At 55.5% G+C, this 19699-nt stretch overlaps 1 protein-coding gene across 7 annotated transcripts in view; it reads right to left on the bottom strand.

The window, feature by feature from the left end:
* The window catches only part of PPP1R12C (protein phosphatase 1 regulatory subunit 12C), a 26879-nt gene extending 7180 nt beyond the window's left edge, over positions 1-19699 (bottom strand). For 2 of the 7 annotated variants that reach the window (XM_025423926.3, XM_025423928.3), the window contains exons 1-19: positions 19364-19699; positions 15042-15172; positions 14835-14953; positions 8906-9065; positions 5021-5165; positions 4846-4920; positions 3489-3562; positions 3285-3412; positions 2976-3034; positions 2566-2724; positions 2422-2489; positions 1709-1843; positions 1394-1484; positions 1112-1195; positions 965-1025; positions 726-811; positions 573-613; positions 409-490; positions 141-245 (exon numbers count right to left, since the gene is read on the bottom strand). In XM_025423926.3, the coding sequence (XP_025279711.1) occupies positions 141-245; positions 409-490; positions 573-613; positions 726-811; positions 965-1025; positions 1112-1195; positions 1394-1484; positions 1709-1843; positions 2422-2489; positions 2566-2724; positions 2976-3034; positions 3285-3412; positions 3489-3562; positions 4846-4920; positions 5021-5165; positions 8906-9065; positions 14835-14953; positions 15042-15172; positions 19364-19684 (2124 nt within the window). In that variant the 5' untranslated portion in view covers positions 19685-19699. The remainder of the gene's footprint in view (positions 1-140; positions 246-408; positions 491-572; positions 614-725; positions 812-964; positions 1026-1111; positions 1196-1393; positions 1485-1708; positions 1844-2421; positions 2490-2565; positions 2725-2975; positions 3035-3284; positions 3413-3488; positions 3563-4845; positions 4921-5020; positions 5166-8905; positions 9066-14834; positions 14954-15041; positions 15173-19363) is intronic. The other 5 variants (XM_025423927.3, XM_025423929.3, XR_003126925.3 and 2 more) reach the window with 4 other exon arrangements.

The raw sequence follows: 19699 nt of genomic DNA, 5'->3' as shown, positions 1-19699 counted from the left end.
TCAGCCCTGATCCCAAGGGTCCCAGCCCTGCCCCCGCAGCCCGCCTCCCCCATCCCCCCTTGCTCTTGCTCCCCTGGGCATCCCTCATCATTCAGCCCCACCCCGCCACCCTGCCCACCTCCAAGACCTCAGCACCTCACCTGCGTGGCTCGCTCTAGCTCCACCTTGAGCTGTGCCAGGCGCAGCGTAGTCTCAGTCAGAGCCTCACGAAGCCTCTCATTCTCACTGCGCAGCTCTGAGTACAGCTGAAGGACCAGCAGGAGGGGGACAGGGTCAGGCCTGCCAGTCCCACACAGCTCAGCGAGGCCACTGAATAGCAGGGTGCAGGGAGGTGGCAGGCTAAGCCACAGAGAAAGGGCGGTAGGGCAGGTGGACAGAGGCTGACAGTTGGGGCAGGGGACTGCGAACCTTTCTGAAGCCTCCATCAGGCTCTTCCGATTCTGGCTCGGGGTCCTGCACCCTGCGAGGTGAGGGGCCGCCCTCGGAAGTGCTGGGTGGAGGCGGGCAGGGCATCAATGGGGCTCCCTGCGGCCCTACAGACAAACCCAAACCCTTCCCTGCCCACCCTGTACCTGGACTCTGGGCTGCGGTCGGCCGGCTCCGCCTCCTCCCCCTGCGGGCGGAGGTGGGGTTCAGCCTGATGCCGGGAGGGGAGTCTGGCCCACCACCCTGCCGTCAAGGCCCACCCATAGCCCAGCTCACCCCGCCTGGGCCTTCCCACTCACCTCTGCAGGCCCCCTCCACTCCTTGCCGAATTTGCGGTGCTCCCTGGCGGCCTGTGGTCCCTGACCCTGCCCATCAGGCACCTCTGCTGGGGGGAGGGGCAGGAATCAGCCCCGAAACCTGTGGAGGGGCCCCTCCCTGCCCTGTCAGGGTCCCTAGCCTGACCCCCCAAGAAAACAGCACAGCAGGATAGATGGGGAGGGGAGCGGGCAGGAGCCACCTCCCAGACACCAGACCTCACCTCTCCGGGCAGGGCCTTCAGAATTCTCCACCCCAGGGATGCGGGGACGACGAGATGGGTCCTAGGGGACAGGGGCAAGGAGGTCAGAATGGTCAGAGGACATGGGGTCTTATACCACCCACTACCTGCTCATCTGACCCCTCTCACCAGGCTCTGCAGGCATGACTTCTCTGGCTCTGGGGCCTTCCCTGCTACCTTCTCGGCTTCCTTCAGGTCAGTCAGAGTCACACCCTGGCAGAGTGGGAGCAGTCAGGGGTCCTCGAGCTCAGGGCTAGCCCCTTAGGTCCCAAGTCCAGGCCCCCAGGTCCTCCTCCCTTAGACCAGGGAGTCCTGGTCCCCAGCCCCTCCTTCCCAGGACCCACAAGAATTCAGGCCCCCAACCCCCTTTCCCAGGACCCAGGAGCCCAGTGCCCCAGCCCACCCCCACACCTGTGTGGACCTCCGAGACTGGCGCATGAGGCGGGAGCGAGCTTTCCTCTGGGATTCAGACTCCTCATCCCGCACAGGCATCTGATAGGACCTGAGTGAAAGGTCCCAACTTCAGGGAGGGTTCCTTTGCAGCCCGTTCCTGTCCCACCCACGCTGACACCCTTCAGGGAAGGTAAGTTCTGTCAGAGGACTTCCAACTCACAGCAACCCTGGGACAAACCCCGTAGGGAGCCCGAGACCCTGGGGACACAGCCCTGGGCCAGCTAGGTTTTCCCAGCGGGCGCGAAAGAGGCTTCCCACCCCCTGCCTCTTCACCTCCGCCTATCCTGGGAATCAGCTGGGGGCGCTATGGAGGCTACAGGGACATTTGGCTTCACTGGGGATTCAGACTCCGGAATCCTGGAGGGAGGAGTGGAGTGATCCAGAGGAGGACGCCTGGAGATCTCAAACCTGTGTGAATTCATTCATCCAGCAAATATTATTACTTAAGCTTGAGTTACATGGCAGGTGCTAGAGATACAGACAGCAGTGAGCAAAAGATGAAAATCATCTCTGCCCCAATGAGTCAAACATGAACAGAAAAGAGGCAGAACAAACAATAAGCATAAAAAACCCTCATATGTCATCTCAGACCCTCATCATGTCATGCCAGAAGGCCAAAGTACTTTGAAGCAAGGAAACAGAAGGGGTGGGAGGTGGGAGAGTATGTGTGTGCAGACACTGCAGTAGCATGAGCAGGTGGTCAGAGCGGGCCTCACAAGGACCTGAGCAGGGAGTGGAAGCAAGCTGGGGAGTTGCAGAGCAAAGGCCCTGGGGCAGGAGTCAGAAAGGGATGGGGTGAGAGACACAGACAACAGGAGGTCATGTCACTGTGACCCTGGAAGCTTAACTCTGAGCTTTTACTTGATGTACCAGAGGACAACTGAGGCAAAGAGCAGCCAAGGGCAGAGATCCCAGAGAGCAAAGGGACTTGCTCAGGATCATACAGCCCCTACCCCGACAGGCCCAGGCCCTTCCTTGGCACTCACAGGGCAGAGGATTCCAGCACCTTACGGGAGGGTGTAGGCGTGATTCTGGCAAGACGGGGCTCCTTGGCCTGTGTAAAGAGAGAACGGAGAGAACATTCTCCTCGAACAGGCAGGGCTCGGTCCCCTGCCCCTCACTCCACTCACCTGAATGGAGGTCCCTTCCAGCCAAGAGGAGGAAGCTGAGCGCTGTAGCCCCACCCCAGGGGTGCCCTCAGCCTCCCGTCTGTCTGTGGGACCCAGGGTACTAGAGCTCCCCATCTTCTGGAGGCCAAAGCGCCTGGCGAAGGGAGCCTCCTCTGAGGGCTGTGGAAGAGCAAGGTCTTGGCTATAGAGAAAAGATCCTTCCAGAGGCTTCCTGTGTTACCCCAGAAGGACCACAAAAACCACAATTCCCACCAACCTCTGGAGGGTGGAGCCAGAAAAAAACAGTCAATGGCTCTGGAGACTCTAGAAACTAACCTTGACCCTACATGCCCTGAGAAGAGGGTTGCACAGTTGATGGTATCAACTCCCCCTCCCAAAACAGCATGACCATCCAGAACATCCAGACTCACCTTGGGGCTCTGAGGGCTAGAGGGTGGCGGGGAAGACACTCCATTGAGAGTTCTGGATTCTGGAAAGGGTGGCTTGGTGTAAGAAAATGGAGATGCCAGCTGCCTCTCAGAACCAGCCCCTCCTCCCTCAGACCAGGAGTCCAGGCCCCAGCCCCTCCTCCCTCTGACTCAGAAATCCAGGCCCCCTAGCCCCTCCCCCCTCAGACCCAGGAGTCCAGGCCCCAAGCCCCTCCTTCCTCCCTCAGACCCTGGAGTCCAGGCTCCAGCTTTCTCTTCCTAGATTCAGAAACCCAGACCCTGGCCCCTCACCTGTGAGGCCTTCTTCTCCCTCATCCTCATCCTGTATCGGCGGCCCCCCTGTACCCCCAGGCCGGCGTTCCTTGGACAGGTCCTGAAGGGAGATCTTTTCTCGGCTGCTCAGACGACACACAGAGCTCCTGGTGGGAGGGGGAGGGTATTGGGGTCCAAGTCCTGGGGGACTCCAACCCACCCACCCAGGCACCTACCCACTACCTTCGGTGTTTGCTGCTGGAAGGCACCTGGGGCTCCTGGCTCTTGCTCTGGGAGGCCTCCTTCTGGTTCCGCAGCTGCAAAGGGGGAAAGCAGGCTGCTGGGAGGGCCCCACAGCCCCAGTATCCAGGGCCAGTGTGCAGGGCTATGCTGCATGGCTGTGCTGGTCTGAGCTCAAGGATGCTCCAAGGGTGGGCATGGAGGGTCTGTGGGCTCATCCGAGTGTCTTGCAGATGCTGTGCAGCATCTGGGTCCCTTGAGTTCTCACAGCCACCTCCTGGCTTCCCCACCTCCAGTCTCATCCCCAGAAGGATCTCTCTACTTCCCAGGGTGCCCTGCTTAACAGGGACACTGGCATAGTGCTCAGAACCAGGAGCCCCTGCCTCCTCTCTATGGCTCACTGGGCACTGGCCCAGCCTCCACACAACAGTTCCTGCCCCAGGACAGCCAGTCACCCCCGGCCCAACCAGCAAGCCCCATGTGCAGGAGGACTCTCCTCTAGGCTGGACACAGGCATACAGATTGTGCTCTCCCTCGCCAAGAGTTGACCCTGCCTCACCCTCTACAAACCCTGTGATGGCCCCATCATCTTCACTCTCAGCCTCATGCTACCCTCTGGCTGGCATTCAAGGCCCTTCAGGGCATACCCCTGTCCCAGGCCTCTCCTGCCTCATGCTCCCACCCACTAGCCTTGGCACATGCTGTTCCCTCAAATCTGAGCACATGCCCTGGATGTGAGAAGCTATCTACCAAGGCAGAACTATAACCAGCCTTTAAACAGAGGGGTCTGTGTCCAGGTAGATGGTATACCTGCCCCTGGCTGGAAGCTCCAGGCAGAGGGCCTGGCCCCCTGAAGATGCTGCTTGCTACCAACAGGGTTTACTATCTGCCAAGCAACATTCTAAATGTTCTTCTTGGGTAACAGATATATTCCTTGTAGAATAACATACACTCCACGTAATTCTTCATAAAGGTACACACACCATTACCCCATTTTACAGGTGAGGAAACAGAAGCCCAGAGGGGTTAAGTGACCAGCCCGAGCTCACACAGCAAATCCATGGCAGAGCTGGGATTCAGAGCCCAAAGTCCACACCAGTCATCCTTCACTCTGCATTTTTCCAGCAGCAGGCCCTGGCTCCGTGCTGGTTGACAGCATCCCAGGGCACCAGGGCAGATGAGGCCCAGCCTGAACCTGGGATGGATTAACCTCATCTGTATCCCAAGGTATGACTGGGCCCCAGACTCTGCCTCCTCCCTTAACTCTTCTTCCTGACTCCATTACCAGCTGGGGAGGAGCTAGGCCACCAGGGAGGCCTTCCTCAGCCTGCTGAAAGGAGGGAGGGAGCCCAAGACTCACATCCTCCTGCTTCCGGGCCAGTTCCTCCAACAGACTCAGCACCTCTTCATCAGCCAGGTCACAGGGACGTTGCCCCTGGTGGAGGGAGAAGAAGGGGAGGGGTGGAGCATGAAGGAGGTAAGGGAGGCCCTCCCCACCTTCACCTCCACCAGACCACCAGCAGCCCGGCCCTCACCGCGTGGGTCAGCGAATCCATGCCCCCACCGTGCTCAGCCAGCAGGCGGCAAGCATCCTCCACACCCCAGTGGGCCGCTGCGTGTAGGGGGGTCCAGCCATCCCCATCCCGGAGCTCCGGGTCGTAGCCAGCCTGAAGGAGCAGCCTGGGGACCAGGAAGGCTTAGAATCAAGAACCAAGATAGGGGTTCTGCACCGATGGCTGACATCAGCTGGCTGTGCTATGACCCAGACATGACAGCTCTGAAATGACCCCGGGCAGGTGGTGAAAAGCCACTGCGCAGAGACCCACCCATCAGGTGGCCGTCGGAACCTTGCTCCTTGTACCTGAAGGGGGTCAACTCTCTTGATTTTTCACCCCTGGGTGTGGGACAGACAGCCCCAGAGCCTATGAAAAGGTGGAGACCCCAGAAGGGGCAGCCTTGGGGGTGTTAGGGTTCTCAGAAACCACCAGCTTAGTATGGCAGTTCCCAGTCAAGGCGACACTGCCCACTGGAGGACACCTGGCAGTGTCTGGAGACATTTCTGGTTGTCACAACCTGGGAGTGGGTGCCAGGGATGCTACTGACATCCTACAGTGAGAAGGATGGCCCCACAGCAAAGACTGATCTAGTGGCCAGCCTGAGGAACCCTGACTTAGAAGACTCTATTAGATGGGATGCCTGGGTAGCTCAGTGGTTGAGCGACTGCCTTTGGATCAGGTCATGGTCCCTGGGTCCTGGGATGGAGTCCCGCATCACGCTTCCTGCAGGGAGCCTGCTTCTCCCTCTGCCTATATCTCTGCCTCTCTCTCTGTGTCTCTCATGAATAAATAAATAAAAATCTTAAAAAAAAAAAAGACCATTAGACCACAGGATTTGGGGGAAGGCAATCCTGCCCACAGCTTGCGGCTGCCTCTGGAGAATTGGCATCAGGCTCTGTGTCAGTGGAAAGAGCTAATACAAGGTGGGAGGATGGAGAGGAGATATTTAATAAGGAGGCTTTTCAAATGAAAGGGTCCCTGTGTGGTCCTGCTGACCTCACCACTCACCTTCTCGAGATCCCAAGCTCCCGCCACGTGCCCAGTGTGTGTGGCCACGGCGGGGGGTGGGGGGTGGGGGGGTGGTACCCCACAGCACATGCTGATCCCTCTGCCTGGGGTGGGAGTTCACGTGGTCACCAGCTGTCCCCAGGCCAGAGGTCCTGCAGGCCCTGCCCACCACCCTGTTTATATCCTTCTATCTGGAGGTTCTCAACCAGGGACAGCACTGGCCCCCCAGGGGCACCTGGCAATGCCCAGGCATGTTTGGTTGTCATGACTGTGGTGGGGGTGTTCCTGGCACCCAGTGTAGAGCCCCAGGATGCTGCTCAACATCTTAAGATGAACAGGGCACAGTGCACCCTGTTGTCATCCAGCCCTAGGTCATGAGCATGGAGGCTGGCAGGCCCTTCATGCACTCAGGGCCTCCAATGTGGCCTGCTTCTATGCTCACCTGGCTCCCCAGCAGACCTGCCCCATTTGCCCGTGTATCCCCAGTCCTAAAAGATGGCCTGGCATACAGTGGGTGCTCAGTAAGTCAGTCTTGAGTCAATGGCATCAAATAATTGCACACCTCTCATCTCTATGAGAACATCAGTTACACTGTCTTAAAAATGCAGTCAATGGATCTGGTTGTAAAGAGAAGCCATTCAGAGGGGCAGTAATGAAATGAGATTCAGAGATAATGTCTGCATCTGAAGCACTTGAGTTCTGGGGCAGGAAATGAGGCTGCCCCCAAATACGAACTCTCCACCTGTGTGTAACAGCACCGGCTCTCGGCTGGACACGCTGTCATGGGCCGAAGCAGAATGTCCCAGTCTCCCTGGCAGCTGTGAATGACCAGGTGAGTAACTGGGATGATGGTAATGCCAAGTAAATGCCAGGTGGTCTGCCAAATGAGATGTCAGCGTTAAGTGTATACGTCACTTCTGGATTGTTCTTCTAAAAGGACATCGACATTTGCTCTCTTTGCCCTTGCCTCCTTCCTGCTACCTGGGATACAGATGCAATTGCAGCTGGTCCATCAGCCACCTGAGACTCAGGGGTGGAAGCCACAGCCAGAAGAGAGCAGGGCTGGGTGCATGACTGGGCCCAACCATTTACAGTATCCCATCCCTCTTGCCACAGGGATTGGCTTCAGGATGGGCAGGTATCCAAGGCGGCCCAGTGAGGATCAGACCAGGTCTTTTGCTGCAAGTACAGAGGACATACTTCTATACTCTCACAGTAGGTAAGCAACTAGGACATGAGCCTGGAGCTATTAGGGGTCATCTTAAGTACCTCACAGGAAAACCTCCCTAAAAGCCCAACACAGAGGTGAGCAGAGATGAGGGATTCATCTCTACTCTACTTTCTGACTAAAAATAAAGTATAAATCACAAAGAGAGAGGAGGAGTAAGAACTGGAGCCAACCACCTCAATAGAAAGGGGTGAGGAGGGGCAACTGTGTGGCTCAGTGGTTGAGCATCTGCCTTCGGCTCAGGTCATGATTCCAGGGTCCTGGGATAGAGTCCCCCATCAGGCTCCCTGCACGGAGCCTACTTCTGCCTCTTCCTATGTCTCTGCCTCTCTCTCTCTGTGTCTCTCATGAATACATAAATAAAATCTTTTAAAAAAGGGGGGAGGGGGTGAGGCAGCCAAACACAGATGAGGCCCAGGTGAGGACAGTAGCAAGAGAACATGCGCTGTTTGAATACATGTAATGTAAAATACATATGTGCCAGATAACCTGGCTTTGAAATACAGAAATAAAGACTGCTAGAACTACAAGGATGAACAAGCAAAATTCATAAGCATAGTAGGAAATTTTAGGGGACACCTGACTGGTTCAATTGGTGGAGCATGTGACTCTTGATCTCAGAGTTGTAAATTTGAGCCCCATGCTGGGTGTAGAGATTACTTAAAAATAAAATCTTTTAAAAAAAAGGGACGCCTGGGTGGCTCAGTGGCTGAGCATCTGCCTTCAGCTCAGGTCATGATCCTGGGGTCCTGGGATTGAGTCCTGCATCGGGCTCCCTACAGGGAGCCTGCTTCTCCCTCTGCCTATGTCTTTGCCTCTCTCCCTGTGTCTCTCATGAATGAAAAACAAATAAATAAATAAAATCTTTTTAAACAATCTTTAAAAAGGGCAGCCCCGTTGTCTCAGCGGTTTAGCGCCGCCGTCAGCCCAGGGCATGATCCTGGAGTCCTGGGATCGAGTCCCACGTCGGGCTCCCTGCGTAGAGCCTGCTTCTCCCTCTGCCTGTGTCTCTGCCTCTCTCTCTGTGTGTCTCTCATGAATAAATGGATAAAATCTTTTTAAAAAATAATAAAATAAAAAATCTTTTAAAAAAATTTCTTTCTACACCTCTCACAGGAACTGCCAGAGTAGGCAGATGGAAAGAAAAATCACTAAGAATATAAAGGATTTAAATAGCACAACTATAAAGCTGACCTAATAACCTATATACAACGCTGCACTTGATAGCGTGGCTCTTTTCCTGCTTACACATACTCAGGTATAAAGCAAACCTCAGAGGATTTCAGAAACCTGGAATCACATAGAACCCGCTGTCTGACCATGGTACGATCAAGCCAAGAAACGATGATGAGAAAATTCCATGCATCTGAAATTAAGGACATACTTCTAATAATCCAGGGGTCACAGAAGAAAGACTATAAGTTGGAAAATGTTTTCAACTGAATAACAAGGAAGAACCTACGCATCAGGACTTGTAGACACAGCTAAGGCTGTATGTACACAGAAATACATACTCAGCCTGCATCCATAACTTAAAAATTCCACAGGAAGGTATAGACTATGTGAAGGAACAGACAGGCCCAAGGCAAGGAGCAGGCCAAAGGGAGGACTACACCAGCCCAGCTCACCTCATCACTTCGATGTAGCCCTTAGCGGCGGCCACATGCAGGGCAGAGGCCCCCGTCCGGGGGTGCCGGGCCTCTGGCATGGCACCCCCGTTCAGCCAGCATCTGGTGTCATGAAGCAGCAATTCCTCCTCAGCCCGTTTGGCCGCCTCCACATCCACACCTGAGAGGAGGAGAAGGGGCAGCAGGTGAGAATCACACTTCGAGCTCCAGGTGGCACAGGGCTGCAGCCCTGCCGGGTCCCTCCTCTGGGACTTGGAGGACCTGGGCTTCCCCACTGGGTCTCCATGTCGCTGCTGGGGAGCAGAGGGACCAAGGATCACAGGCCTTCTCTTTTCAACTGAAATGTCAGCTTTTTGCGATTTCTGAGCATAAAACCTCAAGTTTACGGAGCAAACCCAATGTTTGATGACATCTGACTCTCAGTAGCACCACCAGTAAAATCCTTAGCCCCGCATCTTCACACACTTTGTCATGAATATTTCTGTCACCCGGGAATAGGATAAACAAAGCAAAGAGCCACCAAATAAAGTGTTGTGTCACTGGGGCAACAGCTCTGTCCTATCCACGGGCTAATTCCGGTTCACAGCTGTGCCATCACCTAGCACAATCAAGTGAGAGGCCAGCATGCTTCTCGGTCAGTCAGTTTCACCATTTCCCTCGGTTTCATGGAAAAGCTATACTGTATTTATGGATGTAAAAGGCAAGTTATGACTTTACATGTTAGTGGATTTTGGATCAAAACAGGCAGCCTTGTTGACGCTGGAATAGTATGTTGACCATCACTAAGAATCTGCACTTTGATTGGTATAAACCTTCGGGACAGGAGTCAAAAATAGTCTTTTCCAGAAAATATTCGATCTTTCTCCTTTACGGCTTTTTCAACTGTGAGGCTTCTCACGCTTACTGAAGTGAGCCGTCCTCATGTGCAGCTACTGAGCACTTGAACCGTAGCTAGTCCAAACTCACATGGGTTATGAATGTAAAGTATACACTGGATTTCGATGTGTGGAGAGAAAAAGCATGCAGCAACCCACAAATAATTTTTTTTTTTTTTTTTTGGTTAGAGTGAGGAGAGTGTGGCGTGGGGGGACAAGGGGAGAGGAAGAGAGAGAATCTCAAGCAGGCTCCATGCCCAGTGCAGAGCCTGACATGGGGGCCGACCTCACGACCCTGAAATCCTGACCTGAACTGATATCAAGAGTTAGATGCATAACTGACTGAGTCACCCTGAGGTGGGGGGTTTAATGGAGGTTAAATAAAATATATCACTAAAATTAATTTCACCTGTATCCTTTTACATTTAGTATCTGCACCTACTTAAAAATTTTCAATTACATTTGTGGCTTATGCTGGCTTGCCATTGGACAGCACTGGCAAAGAACCACTTGGGTTCTTTAAACATTTAAATATGACAGAGAAAACAGACACCCCCTGTGTGCCCCTCACACATGTCATCTGTTCCCTATGGCCCCAGAGGTAACCACCATCACAAACTTGCTTTCATGCACTTTATTTTATCCTTACTACATATTCTGTAAACTTCTGTCCTAGGTCTACACGTGGAATCCCAGAGTGCACTCCCCACTGCAACACGGAAGCTACCCTGAGCCGATTGTACATTTGCACCACCTGGCGGTACCTGGGCACTCAGGCCTGACCCCTAGTGGGATCACCTGGGGTCTCTGGTTTGGCAGCTGTCCAAGGAAGGTTTGGTTGCTGAGGGCCTACCTGGAGGTCCCAGGCTGCGGTGGAAAGGCCAGGTGAATGCTGAGGACTCAGGGACACTCCCCATCCCACAACTTCCTTAAAGGGAATCACCTTCAATCCTATTAGAGATGCCTATGCCTTTCTTGGGCAGGGAGGGGTGGGGTTGGCTGACCTTTTATTCAACCACCATCAGTATCCTTTGACGTGTTCATACACATCCTTCTGCAATTTGGTTTTGCTGAGATCTGACTGTGTTTATTGATGGAGCTCTTGATTGGGGTTGGCAAACCTGTTTGGTTTTTCAGTTTTGTTGTTGTGGTGATGGTAAGACAAAGGTAACATAATGTGTCAATTTTGCTATTTTAAACTGTGCAGTTCTGCAGCATTTGGACGTTCACAATGTGCAACCATGGGCCCCCATCCATGTCCAGAACTTCCCCATTATCCCAAAAGGAAACCTCCCATAAAGCAGTCATTCTCTGTAGCCCACTCCCCCAGCCCCTGGCAACCACCAATTTACTTCCTGTCACTAAGACTGCCTATTCTGGAAGGCATCTGTGTTTGTAAATAAAGTTTTATTGGAACACAGGCCCATCATTTACATTTTGCCCCTGCCTGTAGTGGGGAAAGCAGCCACAGGGGATAGTTGCAACATGACAGCGCCTCCCACAAAGTCTAAAATATTTACAGTATAGTCTTTCAGAGAAAAAGCTTGCCAGCCCTGCTTAGATCATTATTTACAGATTAGTGATTTATCCATGCTTCTTTTGGTGTAGGCCCTCACCTTTCATGCCTGCTAACACCCAGATGAAGATTCTTGTCCGAGGGTGGGAGGGCCTGTCAGGTGGCTCCCTTCCTGCCCAGTGCTGCATCCTTGTGGGCAAAGTGGCCAAAGGGTGCTGTCTACACAGGACACGGTGGCTGGGCTGGGGGCAGCATCTGCTGCAGGGCTCCTGCTGGCCTTGCTGGCATCTACGCTACCACCTTTTTAACGTCTTCCCTATACTACCCTGCGTTCACCCCACACAGCTCCAACATGACTGCACCCAATGCAGGGCTCCACGGGTGGCTACATCACCAGGCTTAACCACCCTCCCCTCTTGCCCCAGTGACTAGCATGGTACTGGCTCGGACTGAGGGTGGCGGCTTAGACAACTGAGGAAGCCTAGTCCTGGTTCAGCTGGAGTATCAGTCTGAACTGTTAGAAACTGTGAGAGAGGGGCAGGCCGGGTGGCTCAGCAGTTTAGCGCCCTTCAGTCCAGAGCGTGATCCTGGAGACCCGGGATCGAGTACCACGTCGGGCATCCGGTGTGGAGCCTGCTTCTCCCTCTGCCTGTGTCTCTGCCTCTCTCTCTCTCTCTCTCTCTGTCTCTCATGAATAAATAAATAAAATCTTTAAAAAAAAAAGAAAGAAAGGAAGAAACTGAGAGAATCTGCCTAAGAACAAGGTCAATGCAGAGTTCAGTACAGTGATGGTTTTCTTTGTATGCCTGAAGTCTGTCCAATTCCTAGACTTCAGTTACATAGCCCAAAAATTGTATTTTTTTTTTAACCTGTGGAAAAATATACATAAAGTTTACCACCTTAACCCCTTTTTAAATGTGCAGGTCAGGGGCATCTGGGTGGCTCAGTTGGATAGGTGTCTGCCTTCAGCTCGGGTCATGATCTTAGGGTCCTGGGATCAACCCCACATTGGGCTCCCTGCTCAGCGGGGAGCCTGCTTCTCCCTCTCACTCTGCCATTCCCCCTGCTCATGCTCTCTCTTGCGCTCTTAAATAAAATCTTTAAAAAGGGGATCCCTGGGTGGCGCAGCGGTTTGGCGCCTGCCTTTGGGTTAGGGCGCGATCCTGGAGACCCAGGATCAAATCCCACATCGGGCTCCCGGTGCATGGAGCCTGCTTCTCCCTCTGCCTGTGTCTCTGCCTCTCTCTCTCTCTCTCTCTCTCTCTGTGACTGTCATAAGTAAATAAATAAAATTTTTTTTAATAAAAAAAATAATAATAAATCTTTAAAAAGATTTAAAAAAATAAAATAAAAGTATAATCACACTGTTGTGCAACCACCACTGACATCCTTCTCCAGAACACTCTTATCTAGCAAAACTGAAACTCGGTACTGATTAAACAGCAACTCTCCATCTCCCCGCTCTGCCAGCCCTCAACACCTACCATTCCACTCTCTGTCTACGGATTTGACCACTTTGGTCACATTCCTCACGAGAATGGAATCATACAGCACTTGTCCTTTTTATGTCTGACTTATCTCACGGAGCATAATGTCTTCAAGGCTTGTTCACGTTGCAGCAGTGGTCAGAATCTCTTGCCTTTTTAAGGCTGAATAATATTCCATTGTGTGCACATACCATATCTTGTTTATGCATCTGTCCGCTGACGGACACTTGGGCCGTATCCACCTTTTGGCTGCTGTGAACATAGCTGTACAAACCGCCTCTTCGGCCTGAGCCAGGCTGCAGTGGGTTCCCACAGCGGCAGCATCCAAGCACCATCCTGCACGCTACTTTGAATCACAAAGTAAGGAAGATGCCTCCACAGTAGAGCCACCTGGCCTGTGCCCTTCAATGAGGTTCAAGGCTAGCAGCAACAGCAACAGGGCAGACACATGGGGCCTGTCTCCCGCAGCAATGTGCTGAGAAGCTCCTGCCAAAAATGCAGAATTGAATCTCCTGGTGAAGCAGAGGCCAGGTCCAGGCTGAGGGACACGTCATGTGAGGAAAGCAAAGGGAAGCTAGGACACAGGAGGACAATGAGCAGGGAGGGCATGGCCCCAGAAGGATCCAGGAGGGGAGGCCACAAGTTACAGTAGCATCAAGGTCCCCGCGCCCACAGCAAAGTAGCGATGTGACAGCCCGTGTCCCTGTTCCAGGAGATACTGGCTCCCATGGCAGGACGGGGGTTACATTGTCTGCAGCACATTCTCAAGAAGCCTGGGAACAGAGAGGGAGGCAGCCAGGAAAGGAAGAGAGAAGGAAAGGGAGAGGGAAGGTGGGGAGCTATTTATGTATGGTGGGGGGAGGGGGAGAGGCAGGGCGACTGCAGATGTGCCAGAACGGGACAACTGATCGACCTCTAGCATGTGATTCCACTAGAACAAGACATCCAAAATGGGCAAGTGCATGGGGACAGAGAGCTGAGTGGTCTCCTAGGGCCGGGTGGTAACGGGATGATCGAACCCTCTGAAACAACATGCTGATAGATGCACCATACCAAAAGCACTAAAAAAACAGTGGGCTGCACACACTTTCGAAAAGAATTGTGTGAGCTTGGAACCACATCTCCACTTAGCCGCTCAAACCCGGGCAGAGCTCAGGGAGGTCACATGGGTGCTCCCCAGAAGACCATCCTAGCCTTTCTCCAAACAGGAAGTTTCTCAAGGTAAAAAGTCAAAGGAGAGGAGGGAGCTCAGCTCTGCCTTAGCTCACTGCCCCTTTTAAGCAGGGCAGGGGGTGCCCTGACACAGATGCCCACCTGCCCACCTCCCCGTGGCTCTCCAGCAGACACCAGAAGTCATCCTGCCCCAGCTGGGAATCTAGGGATCCAGGCATCTGGGCATCACCCTCAGCGCCTGCTCTTCAGAGCCTCCATGAACCCGCCATGAGGCCCTCCAGACTCCCAGCCCTGTGTACACACCTCAGCGGCCGCCTCACTGCACCTGGACCAGCACCCCCAGCCCTGTGTCCTCTGCTTCCAGGCCAGTCAGCCCACAGCCTTCCCCACACACCCCATTCATCAACTGGTCCTACACAGCTGTGCAGGGCGGGGGGGGAAGGGGGAGCGGATATGGTTGGTCATAAGCTCCTCTGAGAACTTGCTGGAAACAACACACATTCTGTCTAGAAACATGAACTTGGTAATACACAGAGTTGCAGAGGATCCTGGGTCCCACATTAACGACCACCAGGGTGCAGTGACCCGGTGCACAGGAGGACCAATCCCCCAGGACCCCTGCCCGAAAAGACAATTCCACTTAAGAGACCCTCACCTCCTCGAGGGCAGGGCTCTTCTGCGTGTCCAGCAGTGGCACAAGCACTCTTTATGATCACTCCCCATGCCAAGCAACCCAAGGGATCAGTACTCACACTCCCACTTCACAGTAAAGGAAACCAAAGCACAGAGAGTCGGAGAATCCTAGGATATGCAGGGGCTGACCTCTGCGCCCTGGCAGTCTTCCCCCTTGTGCCCACAGTCAGCACCCAGGGGCCCACCTCGGTAGGCGATCTCTGCCTTCAGCAGCCCCTCCATGGCATCTGACTCAGCCAAGTCCAGGGGCAGGTCCCCATCGCTGTTGACAGCGGCAATGTTGGCCCCGTGGCTCAGGAGGTACCTGGAGGCAGGTAGGGGCAGGAAGGTCAGGGCTGAGGGGACTGAGCTCCAGCCCCCAGGGGGACCCCACTTACCCTTCCCCACCTCACCTGGCGATGTCCAGATAACCACAGGAGGCAGCCACATGCAGAGGCGTCCAGCCCTCATTGTCGGCCTGGTTCACCGTGGCACCCTGCTCCACCAGGAAGCGTACCACCTCCAGGTTCTCATCGATACAGGCCTGGAGCACAGAAGCCACAACTGTCAGCCCTCACCTGACCCAGACACCACACACCCAGAAAGGCGAGACCCCTGCAGAGACCGTGACACAGATCCAGGCGACAAGCAGTTGTGACATTCAAGGGAGAGACCCTGATGTCCCTAGGACAGATCCTGGAAGGCGCCAACCCTATCCCTGGAGGACCCATCAGTACCCAGCTATTTAGGACACCCCTGGCTTCCCAAAGGTTAGGTCTGCTGGGCATTTGGAGTTCAGTGGAGACCATGACAGTAGGATACCCAGACCCCTGCAAGCAGGAATTGGATAAAGAGAGGTGGCTTTTCTCCAAGTGTAGAAATCCTGAATGGTACTTTGTGAGAATATGATGCACCCCAGTCACCACCAACAGCACAGGGCTTCCAGTGACGGACAACTCCTCCCTCAGACCAAGAGTCCAGGCCCCCAGCCCCTCCTCCCACAGACCCAGGAGTCCAAGTTCCCAGCCCCTCCTCCCTCAGACCCAAAAGTCCAGGTTCCCAGCCCCTCCTCCCTCAGACTGTGGAGTCCAGGCCCCCAGCCCCTCCTCCCACAGACCCAGGAGTCCAGGTTCCCAGCCCCTCCTCCCTCAGACCCAGGGGTCCAGGCCCCTAGGCCCTTCCTCCCTCAGACACAGGGGTCCAGGCCCCCAGCCCCTCCTCCCTCAGACCCAGGAATCCAGGCCCCCAGGCCCCTCCTCCCTCAGACCCAGGAGTCCAGGCCCCCAGGCCCCTCCTCCCTCAGACCCAGGAGTCCAGGCCCCCAGCCCCTCCTCCCTCAGACACAAGAGTCCAGGCCTCCAGCCCCTCTTCCCTCACACCCAGGAATCCAGGCTCCCAGACCCTCCTCCCAGACCCAGGAATACAGGCCCCCAGACCCTCCTCCCACAGACCAGGAGTCAGGTCCCCCAGCCCCTCCTCCCTCAGACCCAATGGATACACTCCAGGAACTGACCATGGCCCTGACTTGTACCCTGAGGAGAGACTCCTGGCCCCTGGGGCCCAAGGCTGTGCAGAGCTGGTCAAATCATTAAGTCCCTGGAAACAGGGCAGAATGATGGTCCTGGACAAGACCCCTAAAGGAGTAGGGATGGCTGTGTTAGCATGTGCCCAGAGCCTGGGGCCCAAGACGCAGCTCCCACGCACGGAGGGCCAACTATGTACAGACTATTGTGCCAAGGGGTCTACACTTGGGTAGATCCTCTCTCATCTTCCTGCTGTCAGGGCTCTTGTACTGCAGAGGAAGAAATCAGTCTCAGGGAGACAAGAGCCCCAGCCTGAGTAGGCACAGCAAGTGGGAACAGGGCAGGGTTTTATAGCCCAGGGCACACACAAACACCCGGTGGGCACTGGAACCTGCCCTGGGTCAAGGAAACGGGTGGACCTGAAATCCTGGGTTCTCAGGGTAAATTAACCCCCCAACTCCCTCACCTCTCCAAAACCGCCCATCTGGAGAAGGGGGAGGAGGCCATGAGGGCCAAGAGCATGAAGTCATGGAAACTCAGGCCGTGAAAGGGGGGCCACACGTGCCCTGGGAACGGGATGAACTCGGCTTCGTTTATTTCCACCCGGTTGTCATGGTGATGGGGGGGTGTCGAGGAGAGAGATGGGCCTTTCCCTTTCAAGGACCTGGCTAGGCACAGGAATCCATGTGAAAGATGCCCAAGGCCTGGGCACCAGGGATTCAAGAACCCAGACGACAGCCACCACCCTCTCCCCAGACCCAGGAGCCCAAGCTCCTCCCCACCACCCAGAACCAGAAGTCCAAAAGCCTCCCTGCCCCCAAACCCAGGAGTCCAAGCCCCTCTCCCCAAGACCCAAGACTCCAAGACCCTCCCCAACCCAGACCCAGGAGTCCCAGCTTCCATCCTCCCTATTCAGACCTGAGAACCGTGGCTCCCGATCCCTTCTATTCCAGACCAGACCTAACCATTAGGCAATTTTGGGGAAAGGGGAGAGGAAACTGGCTTTATCAAGTGGTTAACGGACCCATCTGAAGCAGGCACTGGGATCTGAGAACTCTGGGCACACGACCAGAGCAGGGGGCTGATGCCTGGGGACCCACTCCAGGGAGAATTCAGAAAGGAAACCACAGCCCCAGGACTCACCCAGACGAGGCAGCCAACTGTCCCAGGTTGTCTGGGACTTTCACTGCTAAAACCAGGCCAGTCTCATGCAAACCAGCATTAGTTGGTCACCCCACAGCAGATCTGACCCAACCCCAGCTCGCCCGGTTGCTGGCCATGTGACCTGAGGCAAGAACTTCCCCTTTCTGAACCCCCAAAGCCCTAACCGTTCAGGCCACCTGCAAAGTGAGTTTACCAACTGCTTGCCTGGAGAAGGGGAAAGATTGCACCTGAAAGGGCAGCCTGACAGGCCAGGTCAGACTTGCCTTTTGCAAGGATCTAGGCCCAGGAGGGTGACAGAGGAGGGCTCAGCCTGAAGAACAGGACCAAGAGTGCCCAAGGGAAAGTCGAGCGGAGCTAAGGTGTGGATGGTGGAAGAGGAAGGGGGTATAGGAGCCTCAGGCCCCTCTCTTGGGCTTGCAAGTACTCTACAAGGCCTCAAAGAAGCAGGACCCTCCTCTGGGTGGAAGACAATTTCCCAGACAGCACTAAAGACTCTGGGTGGGACAGGCCTAGGAGTTGGAAAGGAGAAAGAGGGGAGGGGTGGCACTCAGACCAGGTGGCACAACTCCCCAGAGGAATGCCTCTGCTGCTTCTGAAGGGATTTCCATACAGGCCACCTCCCTCCTTCACCAGAGCCCTGCCAAGAAGGGCTGCCCGCTAGTCCTGCTGCACAGGTGACACTGAGGCACAGAACGGACAGTAACTTTTGTAACCACAAGGCTGAGGAACTGAAACTAGAACTTAGGACTTAGACAATTCTGCTTTCTCTCAACTACTCCTCACTTCGTGGGGACCTGAGAAGTGGGCCTCCTCAAACATCCCTGCCTCCCCCACCAGCCTTTCCTTCCCAGGGTCTTCTCTGGCTCCATCAATTACCAAACCCCACGGATTCTGGCAGGCAGGAGAGGGCTGAGGACTCATCCAGGAAGGGCATGGTCTCAGGGATGAGACAGGGGGTGGGGGCTCTCCTGTGGCCAGTCCTGTCCCTGATGCTCCCACTGTGGGGGGGAGCAGAAAAATGCATCCAGAACCAGAGAGAGTCCTGGGGCGTAAGGTGGCCCTCGTTTTGGGACACAGAAACACTGGAGGCAACAATCAGGGAGTCTTGGAAAGGCATAGGGGCCATGCTGTGGAGGAGAGAACCAGCAGGGTTCTAGAACCCCTCGTGGAGGTGGTATGACAAGAGCCAGAGAGACCACAGAGTCTACAGGAGAAGCTGCCCAAATGCACAGGAGAAAGCAAGATGACCCAGAATAGAGCATCGGGTGCTTTGAGGTTCCCTCAAAAAAGGGCAAGAATACAGGCCTAGACAAGGGGAAGGGGCAAGAGACGAGGAGGTGCCTGGAAGACACATCCCTGACACAAGGCCTACTGTGAGAGACCAGAGGTGGCACAGCCTCCAGAAAGAGAACGCAGCCAGTATCTGGGTGGACATAGGATGAGGTGATCCAGACCTAGAAGAAAGTGGCTCAAGCAAGAGCATCCTCACACAGCAACAGATGGCACTGCCCAAGGGTGAGAAGGAATGGCGAGGAGGACGCATTGTGCAGCAGCACCATGGAAGATCTGGGCCTAGCCAAAGATGTAGCACAGGCCGGGGACTAGGGGAGGAAGCTCCTTAGGCGCCAGAGAGGAGGTTGCTGCGCAGTGAGGGTGGTACCCGGCTGGAAAGGGGAACAGCGGGGTACAGGGGATTTAAGTACTATCGCTCTAAGAGGTGCCACAGTAGACGGGACACCGACGAGGCTGGTAAGGCGCGCTCAGGGTCGGGAGGAGGCGGCGCCAAGTGACCACCACCAAGACCAGAGGCATGCACCAGACTGAAGCTGTCAGCAGTGGCTCGGGTCCAGGGAGAGGGCGGCGCAGGGTGGCAGAGACCAGGGCCGGCTGAGGAGGAGGCTCAAGGCTGCAAGCGGGGAGCTCGAGGTGGGCGGGAGCGGAGAGCGGGGCGCAGACCAGGCCTGGCGACCGTGACTCAGGCTGGGAGGATGCTCGAGGAGCCTCGGACCCAGGGCGGACCAGGTCCCGGAAGGGGCCGGGGCGCTGACCTGGTGCAGGGCGCTGATGCCGTCGGCGTTGGTGGAGTCGAGCACTGCGCGGGCGGGCGGCGGGGCGGCGGGGTCGAGCTCGGTGCCGGGGCTGGGGTCCGCCGCGCGCAGCATGAGGCGCGCCTCGTCCAGGTCGCCGCCCGCGCAGGCCGCCAGAAACTCGGCGGCGCGCTCGAAGCGCACGGTGCGGACGCGCCGCTCCCCGGGGCCTGGCTCGGCGCCCCCACGAGCCCCCCATTGCCGCAGCTGCTCCTGCCGCCGCTCGCGAGCCGCGGCCGCCGCGGCCCCCGGTCCCGCCCCCGGGCCGTCCTCGCCCGACATCGCGCCGCCCGCCCG

Source organism: Canis lupus, chromosome 1, assembly GCF_003254725.2.
Source record: "Canis lupus dingo isolate Sandy chromosome 1, ASM325472v2, whole genome shotgun sequence".
Classification (NCBI taxonomy): domain Eukaryota; kingdom Metazoa; phylum Chordata; class Mammalia; order Carnivora; family Canidae; genus Canis; species Canis lupus.
This window is presented reverse-complemented; position numbering and strand designations above follow the sequence as displayed.